The following is an 18,556-nucleotide window of genomic DNA, read 5'->3' as shown; positions in this document are numbered from 1 at the left end:
TTACACTTAGCTTAGCCTCTGTAATCCTGTATCATGTATGATTAACAAAGATCACAACCACAAAAAACTTAAATAATCAAATAAGACATTAAATTCTCATCCATAAACCAGAAACAAATACTAAATGTCATTCCAGGCCACAGTCAGCTTCCAACTGGTCAGGCCAGCTATAAATGACATCCTCCAGCAACCAGAAAAGTATTTGACATTCAAGATTGCTTGCATAGGTCATCACTGCAGTCAATATTAATCTTCACCTATCTAGGGTGAGAGACATCAGTGATTGCCTGAAGGTGTAATGTCCAATTAAACTGTTTGATCACAACCCAGCACAGGTCTTAGCGTGACACACCCCACTAAACAGCAGCTTGCACTTCCCTACGTGGTCACAAACCATTAAAGACTAAGACTGGCTTCCTGTCAGGAAAATTGCTTTAATTTCTTCAGCCATCATGCTCTTGAATTGCTATCTGACGGTCTAATAAGGAATGTGACATAGATGCAAGGCAGCCATTGGATTTTTTGCAATAATGATGCTGCATCTATCAAACAGCCAGCTGCCCTATCGATCCTCTGATCATCTGTCTGTGTCAAATATATTTTCCCTGCACACCTTTCTGTAATGATAACACCTGTCTGTCACCTCATGCTTTTGTGGTCGCACATACCACACGGAGAGGTAGACTTTACCGTGCCAGGTGGCTGAATTCATAAAGCATTTCCATTACAGCAACACCAAAGCAAATTTAACAGGACATCAACTGATAGCACATTATACAGGTTAACCTTGGCAAATCCCCTCATTTATGATGCTCTTGCTGGAAGGAAGTCAGTGGAGATATATGAAGATCTTGTGTAGCCTAAATAAAAAATTCACCACCTGCCTGTACACCACAGAAGCAAGCTCTAAATAGATAATGTTGATACAGGTAAATTAAAGAACAGGCCTAATAGAAGTGTTTGTTTCATTCACATAAAATAATTAAAATAAAAAATAACTTTAATAAACTTTAATCAAGTTAGCAAAGGGACATTTGTTCGTTCTTCCTGTATTTTTGAGGAGATCAGCTTATATTTGAAATCTGAAAAAATAAATAAATAAAAGTACCGTACCACACAAAAGTTTGACTGAATTTATGGTTTGTCATGATCCTAAAAACCTTTAATTTTAAATCTTTAATAATTATGCTTAAATGATATATATTTAAGTCAGCAAAAAAAGAAACATCTTTTAAAGATGTATTTTAAAGATAATTTAGTAAAAATTCAAATAACTTTACAGATCTTTATTGTAAAGGGTTTAAACAATGTTTTCCATGCTTGTTCAATGAACCATAAGCAATTAATGAACATGCACCTGTGGAACAGTCGTTAAGACACTAACAGCTTACAGACGGTAGGCAATTAAGGTCACAGATATAAAATCTTAGGACACTAAAGAGACCTTTCTACTGACTCTGAAAAACACCAAAAGAAAGATGCCCAGGCATGAGGACTGCAGATGTGGCCAGGGCAATAAATTGCAATGTCTGTACTGTGAGACGCCTAAGACAGCGGTACAGGGAGACAGGAAGGACAGCTGATCGTCCTTGCAGTGGCAGACCACATGTAACAACACCTGCACTGGATCGGTACATCCGAATATCACACCTGCGGGACAGGAACAGGATGGCAACAACAACTACCCGAGTTACATCAGGAATGCACAGTCCCTCCATCAGTGCTCAGACTGTCCGCAATAGGCTGAGAGAGGCTGGACTGAGGGCTTGTAGGCCTGTTGTAAGGCAGGTCCTTACCAGACATCACCGGCAACAACGTCGCCTATGGGCATAAACCCACCTTCGCTGGACCAGACAGGACTGGCAAAAAGTGCTCTTCACTGACAAGTCATGGTTTTGTCTCACCAGGGGTGAATGGTCGGACTCGTGTTTATCGTCGAAGGAATGAGCGTTACACCGAGGCCTGTATACTGGAGTGGGATCGATTTGGAGGTGGAGGGTCTGTCATGGTCTGGGGCAGTGTGTCAAAACATCATCAGACTAAGCTTTTTGTCATTGCAGGCAATCTCAACGCTGTGTTACAGGGAAGACATCCTCCTCCTTCATGTGGTACACTTCCTGCAGGCTCATCCTGACATGACCCTCCAGCATGACAATGCCACCAGCCATACTGCTTGTTCTGTGCGTTTCCTGCAAGACAGGAATGTCAGTGTTCTGCCATGGCCAGCGAAGAGCCCGGATCTCATTCCCATTGAGCACATCTGGGATCTGTTGGATCAGAGGGTGAGAGCTAGGGCCATTCCCCCCAGAAATGTCCAGGAACTTGCAAGTGCCTTGGTGGAAGTGTGGGGTAACATCTCACAGCAAGAACTGGCAAATCTGGTGCAGTCCATGAGGAGGAGATGCACTGCAGTACTTAATGCAGCTGGTGGCCACACCTGATACTGACTGTTACTTTTAATTTTGACCCACCCTTTGTTCAGGGACACATTATTTAATTTCTGTTAGTCACATTTCTGTGAACCTTGTTCAGTTTATGTCTTAGTTGTTGTATCTTTTTTATGTTCATACAAATATTTACACATGTTAAGTTTTCTGAAAATAAAAGCAGTTGAAAGTGAGAGGACGTTTCTTTTTTTGCTGAGTTTATATATATATATATATATATATATATACACAGATGCATCTCAATAAATTAGAATGTCGTGGAAAAGTTCATTTATTTCAGTAATTCAACTCAAATTGTGAAACTCGTGTATTAAATAAATTAAATGCACACAGACTGAAGTAGTTTAAGTCTTTGGTTCTTTTAATTGTGATGATTTTGGCTCACATTTAACAAAAACCCACCAATTCACTATCTCAAAAAATTAGAATACATCATAAGACCAATAAAAAAACATTTTTAGTGAATTGTTGGCCTTCTGGAAAGTATGTTCATTTACTGTATATGTACTCAGTACTTGGTAGGGGCTCCTTTTGCTTTAATTACTGCCTCAATTCAGCGTGGCATGGAGGTGATCAGTTTGTGGCACTGCTGAGGTGGTATGGAAGCCCAGGTTTCTTTGACAGTGGCCTTCAGCTCATCTGCATTTTTTGGTCTCTTGTTTCTCATTTTCCTCTTGACAATACCCCATAGATTCTCTATGGGGTTCAGGTCTGGTGAGTTTGCTGGCCAGTCAAGCACACCAACACCATGGTCATTTAACCAACTTTTGGTGCTTTTGGCAGTGTGGGCAGGTGCCAAATCCTGCTGGAAAATGAAATCAGCATATTTAAAAAGCTGGTCAGCAGAAGGAAGCCTGAAGTGCTCCAAAATTTCTTGGTAAACGGGTGCAGTGACTTTGGTTTTCAAAAAACACAATGGACCAACACCAGCAGATGACATTGCACCCCAAATCATCACAGACTGTGGAAACTTAACACTAGACTTCAAGCAAATTGGGCTATGAGCTTCTCCACCCTTCATCCAGACTCTAGGACCTTGGTTTCAAAATGAAATACAAAACTTGCTCTCATCTGAAAAGAGGACTTTGGAACACTGGGCAACAGTCCAGTTCTTCTTCTCCTTAGCCCAGGTAAGACGCCTCTGACGTTGTCTGTGGTTCAAGAGTGGCTTGACAAGAGGAATATGACAACTGTAGCCAAATTCCTTGACATGTCTGTGTGTGGTGGCTCTTGATGCCTTGACCCCAGCCTCAGTCCATTCCTTGTGAAGTTCACCCAAATTCTTGAATCGATTTTGCTTGACAATCATAAGGCTGCGGTTCTCTCGGTTGGTTGTGCATCTTTTTCTTCCACACTTTTTCCTTCCACTCAACTTTCTGTTAACATGCTTAGATACAGCACTCTGTGAACAGCCAGCTTCTTTGGCAATGAATGTTTGTGGCTTACCCTCCTTGTGAAGGGTGTCAATGATTGTCTTCTGGACAACTGTCAGATCAGCAGTCTTCCCCATGATTGTGTAGCCTAGTGAACCAAACTGAGAGACCATTTTGAAGGCTCAGGAAACCTTTGCAGGTGTTTTGAGTTGATTAGCTGATTGGCATGTCACCATATTCTAATTTTTTGAGATAGTGAATTGGTGGGTTTTTGTTAAATGTGAGCCAAAATCATCACAATTAAAAGAACCAAAGACTTAAACTACTTCAGTCTGTGTGCATTGAATTTATTTAATACACGAGTTTCACAATTTGAGTTGAATTACTGAAATAAATGAACTTTTCCACGACATTCTAATTTATTGAGATGCACCTGTATATATATATATATATATATATATATTCTGTATATACAATAAAGTAGACAAAGTAGATGTGTCCAGATTTTTCACAGGTAGTATATATGAAGGGACAGTACATTTTCATTTCTTTCCCTCTCTATGCTGAAAAGGACTCTTTGATCTCTGATGACACTCATATATTGCATATTAATATACCCTTCTTTTAGAACTCAGTGGGTAATCTGCATGGCAATGAGCGGTATGCATTATAAAAACACAGGCTGCTGATATTTGAACGAACTGTACTATTTTGTGTTCTTGGAACGGATGCCTGTCTTAACATAAACAGCATATGTATAGAACGGAGTCTGACTTACTTATCATAGAGATAACATCAATCATAGTAATATTCAACCTTTCTGCCTTTTTTTGTTTTGTATTCACACTGAGGATGGGATATCACTTTTTACCCTTTATAATCAACTACACTTGGATGGCTAGGGAAAAGGGATTTTAATGTCAATGTACATTTGTAAAGAATAAAGAAAAAGGAATGATCTTACGGTATTGTTTAAATGGTTAATATGAAATTAGTCATATTAGTAAAAAAAAAAAAAATACATTAAAAAAATGTTGAATTGCAAAACAAATGTCCCTCTGTCCTAGGTTTCCCTCTGCCTGCCCCGTTCCAAACTCATGTCACTGCTTGAGCCATTGTTGCTGTGTCAGGCTTGTTGAGATGCTCAAATTAACAGAGCAATGTATCGAAAGTGCCACAGAACCACAGTGTTTACACTTTTTGGGGAAATCAACCTACAAATTGCTTATTTACAGTTGTCTCTTGCATGTTAATTTGGTATAGGAGAAAGTATTTTAACATCAAAAAATAACAATCTTTAAAGAGGTAAAAATTGAATTTTTATGAATTCTAATTGCTACCCACTCATACACCTACTCAAGGTCTGCAGGACCACCCACCCACCTGCATCCTTTTTAACCACCCCTGGTCACGCAGGCAATGGGGTGGACTTTCCTTTACAGTGTTGTGTTATTGATCCACGGTGCTGGTGGCATGTGTCTTCTGGCTACCATTCCACACTACCACCCAGGGCGGCAGCTAATGGGGTGAAAGGTGAAAATGATTCTAGAGACTCACAACTAGTCCAGTAGCATTGATGTAAAAGGCCCAAAGCATTATACAGTCAGGGGGCTAGAATGCCCAACTACGACCCTGCTACTACATCCTGTTGAACTTCACCCTAGGTCAACCATCGCAGTGAAGTTTGGGTTACGCTGAGCTCATAGTGTATGCCCCTTCTGATTAAAGTGGTATGAAATGATGAATTAATACCGTGTCTCAATCAGCTTCCTTGCTCCCTATGTCTTTAATCATTATATTGTGAACAGGAATTCATGCACTGGCAAGGGGATTGATTCACTAAGTATTGGGACACTTATGACTCAATTACCTATTACACGATAACTAGGCTGCGCTTTGAAACGCAGCTGGTATTAATCAGCAACATAGTTATATAAATTACAACTATAGTGTGCTTTCGTGGTAGATAATGAAACTGTGATTTTAAAAGATACATGAAAAAATATATAGACAGGGAGTGCATTTTTTTATCTTTATATAACAACTCAAACATTTAAAATACTATTTTCCTTTCATGAACATTATGGATGAAAAACAGTTCTCTTTAAAAGAGCAAATTAGGCTTTGACATCATATTTATACTTGCACTCATCCTCTAATGACCTGAGAGACTTCAGAAGACATGATGACATTTTCAGTTAGGTAACATACTGAGTAACGATGAACCCTGGTTTTACAGTGCATTCTGGTCATTTTTAGGGAGCTAACATTTGAGTGCACTGAAACAATTTTGCGACTGGGACAGCCCTACAAATGGCCAGTTCCCTGTTCAGTGCCCTAAAATAAGGAGCTGATTAAGATGCACTGTTTGAATATACAATAAAACTTGTGTATGAAATAATGTGTATTATGCTTTGTATATTTTATATACATTATATTTTGTAATATTTAGTATATATTTACATTTTCAAAAAAACATTGTTTAGTATGTTTAAGCGATTTGAATTATGGGACACTAGCAATGTCCTCATAACCAACATTTATAGCATAATACCCTTGTAATTACCTGTTTGTTACCTAAAAAAATGACACACACACACACACACACAAACACACACACGTTGGTGCTGCTATTCTTATGAGGACTCTCCAAAGAAATAATGATTTTTATACTGTAAGAACTATATATTTTATCCCCTAACCCTACCCCTAAACCTAACCCTCACAAAAAACTTTCTGCATTTTTACATAAAAAAAAAAAAGAAAAAAAAAGAAACATAGTTTAATATGTTTTTTAAACGATTTGAATTATGGGGACACTAGAAATGTCCTCATAAACCACATTTATAGTATAATACCCTTGTAATTACCAGTTTGTAACCTAAAAAAATATCCTCGTAAACTGCCCACACCCACCCACACCCACACACCCACACACACACACACTCCTTCACCCACACACCCACACTCACACACCCACACACACACAAACACAGATCTCTGCTGGTTTGTCATACTATAAAATGAGAAACATAACTGTCCACCAAACAGACTCAGAGGTTCGTGCAGAAGTAATGGAAAGCATTTCCTCCAAGCAACACAGGCTTATTAATTGTGATAGATAGCACCTACTGAAAGCATCATTTTGCTGTACCGTGCTACTTCTTTTAAAGTAACCCATTAGTCTTTGTGGCAGCCTGCATTCTGCTCCAAATTTAATAATGACTCAAACTTTGTTTAATTAAAATAATCTGTCACCACTTCTTACAAATTACATTTGTTTTTCCGCTCATCATAGCTGCTCTCAAATAGAATGTGACTACAGAGGCTTTCCAAAGATGAATACCTTTATAGCATGCAGACAGTGTAATCAGTTAAATACGGGGGTTTAGGGAAATAAATACATGCAAATGAATGATGTGGGGGAACGTGTTGCTTCCCATGCATACAGACAGTGAGTAATTTTCCCAACACATTTCAATGCAAGAAAACATGTCAGATGCAATCTAAAACAAGAGAGTGCAATATATTTAGGGAAAAAACTTAAGGCAAAATACATCAGTTTATACAAAAAAAAAAAAAAAAAGTTCAAGTTCACAATGACACACTTTGCTGCATTTAATAGATTTGTTCGATTTAGGGTAAAAGACAAAAGAAAGAAAAAAAAGAAAAAAGGTTATACAACTCTTTACTTTCTAATGCTACTACACACACGACATGCTTTTCTCAGCAAAGATTCTTAAGTAACACACTTAAGTAGGGCTTAAGAGTATGATTAAAACTGTTGCATCAAAGGAATGTACTTTTCTCCTTTTAAACACTAAAGTGTGTTTACTCTCTTTGGAGCCCTTTAAAATCTGCTTTATATTTTTCCCAGTTTCTATTTTATTTTTTCCCTAATATCAAGTTTTTGTTTTAATCTATGTTTTAAAGTTTAATTAAACGTTTTCATTAAAAGGCTGTCTAATCAAATTAACTAATAAAACTTTCATTAAAAATAATGATAAAAATAATAATAATAATTACTTTCAACATTCAATTGCATTATTTTTATTAAAGTGCTTCTTTGCAGATCCTCACAGCACAATCCAAAACACATTGGAGTTCTGTTTATATATATATATATATGATAGTCACTACATTTCTCATAAATGTTGTTGTTTGTTACCACAGCAGCAAAAAATAAATAAATAAGTAAATAAATAAAAATAAAAATAATCCACTAAATTAAAGAACTTTCTCAATTAGAAAAAGTGCATGTAGACAAAACATCAGCCATATGCCATCAAATGAATATAAAAGTGACTTTTTATTTATTTATTTATTTTTTACGGTTAATGCAACATTAACAGAGAAAAAAAAAAAAACGGTCACTTGCATTTTCATATGATGGCATATGGCTGATGTTTTGTCTGCAAGCAACTGGAATGTCAAGTTATTGCAACAATAGTGGTTAACCCTTGACCTAAGCCTCACTAATGAAGAGGGAATTAGGCATTGTCACTTACCCATGACTGCTAGAGCAGTGGCTTTAGTTAAGTCCTTCTTCATGCTCTCAATGACCTCAAAGCCACTACCATCCAGATTACACCTGTTGATGGTGCCATTAGCAGAACTGATCCAATACATCTTCCCTGCTGGAAAGTCAATTGAGAGTCCTGAGGGAACAGAAGAACCTTAGTTATTTACTAGCTGTTGTTTGCAGAATCTAGTTAAGATTATTACTTCAAAATAATAAAATAATATACCTGACAACATATATGAATGTGCTCATGGCGTGAATATATGGGCCGAAAAAGTATGTGGACACATAAGTCAAATTAAAAATGTCTAAATGTCTTTGAATGACAATGCAATATCAAACCAACTGACAATTTAGTAGATGGACACTGTCTGGTTGTAAAACTAAGGTCCTATATGATGTAGGTTATGGTATGCTAGGGGAAAGCAGACATACCCACAACAATTTAGTTCTGGGGTCTGTGAAGGTAGGTGATGGCCTTGTTATATTGTATATGATGCAATGTCACCACAACATTTTTAAATGTAAATTCATTCTTCAAAATTACCCAAATACTTTTGGGGCCACTGTGTGAGATGTTTTTTTTTAAGCTTTGAACTGTGACCCCATTATGACACTCTAAATCACTCCACTAACAGGCATCTCTGTCAAAAACCTGTTTTAAAATTGGACATGGGGAGAGTTTTACAGAGTGGGAAATTTATTGTGACAAATGAAGGATATTTCAATTGATCCTCAGGACAGCTCTGACTGAGAGGTCCAGTGCAAGATATACTTCCAACAGCAACAGACAAGACATTTAACTCACAAACATCATCTCCAAGACAGCCTTAAAACAAATAATTGAAGCTTATGTGCTTTGTTTACCAACAAGTGTACAAGGGTGTAAGAGGTACACAGAAATTAGACTTAAGTTGAAGTATGGGTAGTCGGAACTGTCTTTTTAAAAAACTGAATTAGAAGTCAAAGTATCTTGCTAGATATTAAAGGATAAATATTCAGATTTGTGTCTTCTACACCACTAGGGGCACCAAACGGTTTCAAACAGGTTTCCCAACCATTCCCTTAGTCATTGGTCAGATAAACGAGCTGTCCCACCACAAACTCACACCACTGGTTGAGACAATATTGCTCTGTCAGGCTGATCAAACAAACAGAACAATGTTTTGAAGAGTTGTTTACAGAGTGCTGAAATGAGACATACCGATTGGTTCCCTCTGATTCTGATGAAGAACCTTCCTGTTACTTCCGTCCATGTTGGCAACATTTAATGTATTTCCATCAGTCCAGTAGATTTTTCTAGAACATGAAACACAAAGTAAATTGTCAAGGTAAATTTAAGATTCCTTAGGCATCGTGTGGTTTTTACTGCTTTTGAAAATGAAACAAGACAATCAACAAAAAAGGAAATGGAATTTAAAGTCAACATGAAAAGCCATTTGCAACCCATTTTATTTTCATAATCTGACATATTTCATAGTGAAACAGGATATTAAATGAGAAAAAAAATGCACAAAAAAAGGGAACAGGTTGTATCATTGTATTGTAGGATTCTAAAGTGATTTGATATTGTCAAAGGTCACCAACACATGGAAAAAGGTACTACACAAGACTCAGCAATACTACATGCACTGAAGATGTTGTTATATTATATACTGTTTTAGTATACACTATAATACACTGCTGAGCAAACCGTATCTGCCACAATTTACACCATGATGCAAATGGAATATGCCACTATTCTCTAAAAGTGTAAATATCATCTACCTTACCTTAATTTGGTAATTTAATTATAGGGCCCCCAAAATGTTAGATGCTAAATATTCATTCTGTTAAAATTCCCCAGAAATTCAATTATTATTCCCATTTGAGCGAAACCTTATTTCCCTACAAAAAGTTACATGAATTCATTACATCAGCCAAAAAGGAAAGTCATTTCAGAGGTGGAGCACATTTTTATGAAAGATGAGGACATTTTTTAATATTATGCACAGATGAATCATGCTCAATAAGGAACACGCATCAAGTAAATATGGTCAGTTTTGGTTTCATGCTGACTTTAAATATATTTTTGCCCCTCACCTTCAAATAACATTTTTCCCCCTCTTACTAATAAAAAAACTGAAACTAAAATATTTAAAGATATATGATAAATATCCCAAATCTAATACAAACAATTTCTACTATCATATGGGATACTTACCCTTTGGCTGGGTGCATAGTTAGACATTTTGGTTTGTCAATACCATGGATGACTGAGGTTTTCAGAGATCCATCTAGTCGGGCAACATTGATCTGTGTCTCTTCATTCTCAGAGCTCAGCCAATATATGTTCCTTGAGAGCCAATCTATTGCCAGCCCACGGCAGTTTTGAATATCTGCACATACCAGAGTAGGTCATTACCATGGAGGTGCACATCACAACTACAGCACTTCTGTGCAGGCTGTAATAAAATGTCTTTACTTATGATGAAGGCTTTCTTCACTGTGTAAATAACTTGCAATGACACATGATTTGCATTTTGAACACTTTGAGAAGGTTGAAAAAACACATTGTGCTTGATAACAGTATTCCGGAAATGCAGTTTGGAGAAGCAATCCCCTGAGAAAACTTCACAAAAAAGCTCTATCACATAAGATATTATTTTTGTTCTTCAGTGCACTCTTTCAACTTATTTTTTTTATACCACAAACCTCCTGTGAAAATAGTCTTCTCATAATTGAAAAAAAAAAAACAACAAAAAAAACGGCCAAAGTGTGAGCAAAAGGAATAAACAAAGACTGCACTGCAGCACAAACCCACAGTATGGAAGCTGAGAAAAATATATAAAAAATCTTATGAACAGCCAAGAAATAAAATAACTGTTGGATGGGGTGCTTATTGAAGAAATATCTACAATTATCCACAGTGAACAATCATTCAGAATGTATTTGTAAAAACAAAACCAAAACCAAAAGAAAGCACTGAATCCATTGTTAAAAATTGTTTTAGATTTCTTGTTGAGAATGTTGACTCACCTCCAGAAATGACTGTTTGAAGGCCTGTTCCATTGATGAACGCACGTTTTATTGTTTGAGTCTTAACATCTGCCCAGTATAACCTTTCCTCAAGAGCATCATAGTCCACCACAGTGACATCATCAATGTCAGGAACTGTCAAAGCAGTCATGACGTTCATGTATGGATTATCAATGTCCACTCCACGGATCTCTGACCTCCTCACATAGAGTAGGAACCTCTTCAATGCTGAAGTTAGTGCCAAAAAAAAAAAAAAAAAAAAAAACAAAAAAAAAAAACCAACATATTTAACATCGACATATTCAACACATTTTGACCAATTAATTTCCATGACTCTTCCCATTCTTTATGAATACTGAATAAGGATTTTTAGTGATCCTTTTGTAGAGATTACATTCACAATCAGCAATTTCAAGCAAATGAAATATTTTAGAGCAGCGCATATATAGAAAGAATAAATGAAAGTATAAAGGCTATAGGTAGGCCTAATTGTTTGAGATGTCTGCGATCATTGACCCTGTTTACACCTGGTATTCAGATGCATTTTTGATGATCCGATCACAAGTGGTCAGAGTTAAATACTGGTGTACTCGGGGTGAGTAAAGACTGAAGTTATACTTTATCATTGAACAAATTAAAATCTTAAAACTTCCTTGTATTAATTGTAATGTTTAAGGCCCAGGTATACTTCGTTTTTGTGCATTCCCTATCAAATCGCGCCCAGCCGACCGTGTTGCCTTTCTGAGTATACTTTTCTGACCGCAAACGAATAGGAACGCATTTGACACATACACACTACAACTGCTTTGTGACACTCTTTTAGTACAGTCAATGGCCAGCACGTACACAGACGACGCACCAAGCCGAAGACGCAATTTGCATCACACATACTATGCGCAGAGCGATCTGCAACACTCAAACCTAAAGTATATTTTGGCCTTTAGTGTTTTACAATTATAGCAACTACAACATACGGGAGAGCAAAACAAATGATCAATCACCTTTTAATTAAACCCACATCCATTACACATTTTAATATAACAATTGCATATTTTATTACTATTAATGTACATGTTAAGATAAATTGTAGCAATTCTAAAACTCCATCACACCAAAGAATATGTATTTTCTAAATTCCTGCTTTGTAATAAAAAAAAATAACACTAATATATTGATTTTTCATTAATTATTTTATTAACATTCATTGTAATTGTATACAAATAGACAACTGAAAAACCCATATCTGTCAAATACTTATCTGAATAGACTAGAGGAGCTCATCCCACTGTGGTGTTTCTCTGAATCTCAGAAACATGCTGAATACAGTGTTTATCAGCTCACCACTCTTAAACTCGTTCTCTAGAAGACAAGCATCTAGATATTCACACAGACATTTAAGGCAAATATGATAATTTGTAGTGTTTTGTTAGATTGCCTCTCAGTTTCTCTTTTTTTGCATGCAGTACATAAAATTGTGGTTTGCGGTTTATGAGTGCTGCCGTGTGACCAGCGCACAGCACAGAGGGAACATTACCTTGTCACTGAAAACACATTCATGGCCATGCGGTAAAGTTTGAGCGCTTACGATTTTACAATAGCAAAGTAGACATAAGACTAATTGTAAGCCTAATACATTGACTCATTAAGCATGTTTTAAAAACAAATTAATAAATAAATCAATATTGCAATGCTATTAATAGGCATCTCACTTGCAGATTTTCCAATATTCAATATTCCAAATACAACTTTGAGGGTGCTCCAACACTCGTTTGAGGGTGCTTATCACACTCAAGCATCCCCGTAGAACCAGGCCTGGGATACATACACCAGCATGAAAATTTCACAGAACTTCTTCAGTGTGTCTTATGTCAACATGCAGGGACACAGATGACAAGCACACACATCTGAAGCTCAGGTTAAAACAGGTAATTCACTAAAATAACAGATAATTCTGCTCGAAATGTTGCGTTTGTGACTACATTAAACTTCAACAGCATCTGGGAGAAACAGTGCGCTGGTTTTCTTTGCACTTTCATTGTCTTTTTTGTGGTTTATTATCATGCAGCAACACAGTGACATAATGATTGATATATGTCATCATGAAATCAGAGACCCTTCAATCAGGAGATGCATTTAAATGACCAGGTGTAAACAGCGATGTGTCTTGCCTTACCAAAAGTCATTGAATCACCAGAGACATATCTAAATACCAGGTGTAAATGGGATCTTACTGCACTTTAAAGTCCATGAATGCAATAGACAGCCCTAAATATAGAAGATATTTTTTATTTTTTAAGATTTTATTAATATCCATGACTTTACCAGGCCTGGAAATCACACATAAAAAAATGAACCTTGATATTTCCAGGTTTTTCCATGACTGCAACATATGAAATTCAATACTTCCTCTACTAAGCTAAAACCAATTGACCCTTCCCTCGGAAATGGTTGCTCGCTCTGACAAGCTCTGCAGAACTCCCCATTGGAATGAATGGGAAATTGCAAGGAATGACGCATTTTTGTTTTGGCAAAATATTCTCATAAACGGAATGTATATTTTTTACATGGGCTGGTATGAATAGTAACATTGTAATGCATATTTATCTCAAGTTTTTTGTAAATTAAATTGTTAAATTACACAGTCATTTATTAAAATGTGATTAAAAACTGTGGAGACTGTGAATCAGAATCAAGGCAAACAATTATTCCAGTCACTTGAAAAGACAAAAACTTTTAATAGCGATAATATATCCAATAAAATAAGAGTAAGTGAACAGAGCTGTTTATAATGTCTCATAACACACCCATTTTGATACTGTGAACTGTTTATTTACTATTGCTTTTACTATGGTTTGAATCAAACATAAATAAATTAACATTCAGTTTTTAGCTTTAATATACCTTGGAGGAAATGTAGGTGTCATTGCAGATGTTATACGTTTATTTGGGAACAAGGGCTGAAACAGTTTAATCCATAACATGCTCATCCCCGTATTTATTTCAAGATAATTTTTTTTTAAAAGAAAGAAAAACAGTGCGGGTATCCTCTCTGGGTAACTCGTGTCACTATTACAAATGACCCGGTGACGTGTTTTTACATTTTGTTGGATTATTTTGATAAAATCCCACTTAAAAGTACTCAAACACACATTACTTCCATAGGCTGTCATTGGAAAATAGCAAACACATGTCAGAGTAATGGCGAAAGGGCAACAGTTGCTATAACAGGATTGGTCAGAAGCAGGGCTTAGCAAAGGGTCAATTCACAGTTATACACACGTCCCTTTTCTTTAGAATATGTGTATTGTTTGTGGAGAGAGACCCTACATACTCACCCATACAGGAGCGGTTGTTTACGGAGAGCTTCATGAGATGAGGACAGGAACACGAGGCTGTATGGTTGTAATCAATGAGACAGAGATGGGAGCAAAGACCTCTTCCATTGTTCCCCTCGCATGGGTTTGAGCCTGAAAAACCCAGTGTGACATGCATTTAAACCAGGGAAAGAAAACACGGCAAAGAGTCAAATCAATATCCTATGAATTGCTTAAGAAGAGCAGCTTGCATTTTAAGGACCTACTGAGCCAAGATAGTTTTCTTCTAATGTGTTCTGGTGAAGAAAGAAAGTCATACACACCTGGGATATCATGAGGGTGAGTAAATAATTAGAGAATTTTCAGTTTTGGGTGAACTATCCCTTTAACAAAGGGTGCCTAACTTTGAAGAGGCTAAAATATAAGATAGTCATGATTTATATATACTATATAAAGGATGCACTTGATTTGAGAAGTTTAAGATTTAATGGTTAAGATATCTGGATTAAAGAGAGCAAAACAAACAAATGGGTATAACACATTGCAATTACAACCCCGCAATGAAAACATTAGTTTTGATTCCAAGATATGGTGAAGATCTGAGGTTGCTTCATCAATGAAAGAAAATTACTGACAACTCTTTGTACTCCTGACATTACAGCACATTTAAACCTCTGGAAGATCATCTACAGTACATAGAGGGCCTCAGTTCAGTTTTTGCTATATTTCCTCTTAAGGTAATGTTGAGCAGGCAGACCTAGAGATGGCTAGAAGGTCACTTGAGTGCTTAAACATCAGACCTTTCTCTAAAGGTAAAGATCGTCCTTAAAAAAGCACTATTCAAGCACTATAGTATACACATAGTATACAAATCAGGAGGCCAGCTGGAATGAGGATGAGTGATAGTATAGGCCTATTAAATGTATATTTATTCTAATATTTAATTACATTAAACATTGTAATACACTGGCGGCCAAAAGTTTGGAATAATGTACAGATTTTGCTGTTTCGGAAGGAAATTGGTACTTTAATTCACCAAAGTGGCATTCAGCTGATCACAAGGTATAGTCAGGACATTACTGATGTAAAAAAACAGCACCATCACTATTTGAAAAAAGTCATTTTTGATCAAATCTAGACAGGCCCCACTTCCAGCAGCCATCACTCCAACACCTTATCCTTGAGTAATCATGCTAAATTGCTAATTTGGTACTAGAAAATCACCATTATATCAAACACAGTTGAAAGCTATTTGGTTCGTTAAATGAAGCTTAACATTGTGTTTGTGTTGGAGTTACCACAGAATGCAATAGACTGGCATGTCTTAAGGTCAATATTAGATAAAAAAATGGTAAAATGGTTTCTTTCTCTAGCAACTCATCAGTCAATCATTGTTTTGAGGAATGAAGGCTATACAATGCTTGAAACTGCCAAAAAACTGAAGGTTTCATACAAAGGTGTACACTACAGTCTTCAAAGACAAAGGACAACTGGCTCTAACATGGACAGAAAGAGATGTGGAAGGCCCAGATGTACAGCTTGACAAGAGGAATAGTACATCAGAGTCTCTAGTTTAAGAAATAGATGCCTCACATGTCCTCAGCTGACAGCTTCATTGAATTCTACCTGCTCAACACCAGTTTCATGTACAACAGTTAAGAGAAGACTCAGGGGTGCAGGCCTTATGGGAAGAATTGCGAAGAAAAAGCCACTTTTGAAACAGAAAAACAAAAATAAAAATGTTAGAGTGGGCAAAGAAACACAGACATTGGACAACAGATAACTGGAAAAGAGTGTTATGGTTCTTAAGCCCATTGAGCTTTTGTAGGATCAGCTAGACTGTAAGGTGTGCGAGAACTGCCCGACAAGACAGCCATATCTATGGAAAGTGCTACAGGAAGCGTGGGATGAAATGTCACCTGAGTATCTGGACAAACTGACAGCTAGAATGCCAAGGATCTACAAAGCTGTCATTGCTGCACGTGGAGGATATTTTTTTTTATTGTAATAGTAATTTTTCACATTATTAATGTCCTGACTATACATTGTGATCAGCTGAATGCCACTTTGGTGAATAAAAGAATACCAATTTCTTTCCATAAAAGCAAAATCTGTACATTATTCCAAACTTTTGGCTGCCAGTGTATATTAAATAAGTATTATAATATTATTAAATATGTATTATAATATTCAATTAATTCATTAACATGAATGAATATATACATATATACAGATTTTCTTAATTCTACCATTATTATAATTTAATAATATTTCATTAACATTTTATTACTATTAAATGTTAAATATTAAGATATTATATTGCCAATCTCCTAAATATCCTGTATGGCTGGTTTTATTTATTTATTTATTTATTTTCAGTATATAGCAATGGTTGCATATCCAGTAGTTTATAGTTACACTAATATTCTTCTGGAACTTCCCTGTTCTTGGGAGTTATCCTTCGCTCCTTGCATTAAAAGTGGATCTGCATAACCAAAATATGTTAGTGCACAAACGGTAGTCTGCTTGTTGCTGGGGCCTGGGTAGCTCAGTGAGTAAAGGCGCTGACTACCACCCCTGGAGTTGCAAGTTTGAATCCAGGGTGTGCTGAGTGACTCCAGCAAGGTCTCCTAAGCAACCAAATTGGCCTGGTTGCTAGGGAGGGTAGAATCACATGGGGTAACCTCCTCGTGGTCACTATAATGTGGTTCGCTCTTGGTGGGGCGTGTAGGATATTAGATGCAGAAGAGAGAACAATTGCTGCAATATGACTTGAATCTAGAAAACCCAACCTTTTAATGCTGGAATTCCTCAACATCATAAATTAAAAGATTCTGCTTGACTAGGTGACAAGAAGTCCAGCTAAAGCTCACATCTGACCAATAAATCTAACAAAAAGGGACTTGTCCAGATAGCACATGACTTGAGAGCTTCATACTTCTAAGGAAATACCCCCACATTTAATGGTTATCGCCTGACACTGCCATCAAGACCATCTCTGCAAAGAGACCCTAAAGGGCAGAGGTTACAGGTAATAAAAGACAGAGAACACACTCCCTGGAAACCCCAGGAAAGGCTTAAAACACCCTCTGTTTTTGTCCTTCGATATAAACCAATTTGCTACACTTAAACTAGACTCATCAGATCACGAGACATCACGATCATTATTCTGCAAACAGCAGCTAAAAAGGAATCCATGAACATTTCACACAAAGTACCAGTACTTGTGATTTAACCCTCTAAAATGTACAGAATGCATTTAGCCCCAAAATGTACACAATACATAGTCTTGCTAGATAATTCAGAAAATGACTTCATGACATGTGATCACTTTTATAACAGACAAATTAATGATTATATCCTTTTAAAATATGTGTAGTGATTTGTAATCACTTATAACTGACAAATTGATAAGTATAATCTTTAATCTTGTATTATTCATCTCTGTAAAAGATCTCTAAGTTCAGGCAATGAAGGAGTCAGGACACAATGAAGCAGGTTCAAGGTCAGTCCTTTTATTCTCTCTCTTACACAATCGACGGTAACCGTCGATAACAAAGAAAAAAATCTTTCTAAATAAATGAAAGCACTCTAGCAAATCAACCACTCTCTCGGTTCAGGGCTGTCGTGCTTTCTGGTCACTCTCTCTCTCTCCCTCTCTGATGCTCTGGCGTGCCTTTTCAAGTCTCCCTCCGCCATCACTATAATGAGAGACAGGTATTAGAGATAATTATGAACCAGGTGACGAGCCTTACCGCTCTCTCTCTCCCGCAGACTGACACATGACCATGCCCCCCATGCCACATGCCCCCACAGCTGACTCAGGCCGGGGCAACATCCGGCCTGCCTACTCCCCCCCATTTCTGGAGAGAAAGTCAGCAA

General features: G+C 36.9%; 1 protein-coding gene across 1 annotated transcript in view; it reads right to left on the bottom strand.

The window, feature by feature from the left end:
- Nucleotides 1-18,556, bottom strand: part of LOC127448473 (low-density lipoprotein receptor-related protein 1B-like) — a 508,438-nt gene that overhangs the window by 162,355 nt on the left and 327,527 nt on the right. Inside the window, exons 27-31 of the mRNA XM_051711016.1 lie at nucleotides 14,696-14,827; nucleotides 11,361-11,588; nucleotides 10,546-10,720; nucleotides 9,547-9,641; nucleotides 8,329-8,478 (exon numbers count right to left, since the gene is read on the bottom strand). Coding sequence (XP_051566976.1) covers nucleotides 8,329-8,478; nucleotides 9,547-9,641; nucleotides 10,546-10,720; nucleotides 11,361-11,588; nucleotides 14,696-14,827 — 780 coding nt within the window. The remainder of the gene's footprint in view (nucleotides 1-8,328; nucleotides 8,479-9,546; nucleotides 9,642-10,545; nucleotides 10,721-11,360; nucleotides 11,589-14,695; nucleotides 14,828-18,556) is intronic.

This window comes from Myxocyprinus asiaticus, chromosome 11, assembly GCF_019703515.2.
Source record: "Myxocyprinus asiaticus isolate MX2 ecotype Aquarium Trade chromosome 11, UBuf_Myxa_2, whole genome shotgun sequence".
Lineage (NCBI taxonomy): Eukaryota > Metazoa > Chordata > Actinopteri > Cypriniformes > Catostomidae > Myxocyprinus > Myxocyprinus asiaticus.
The sequence above is the reverse complement of the archived record's forward strand: the minus strand, read 5'-3'. Positions and strand labels throughout refer to the sequence as shown.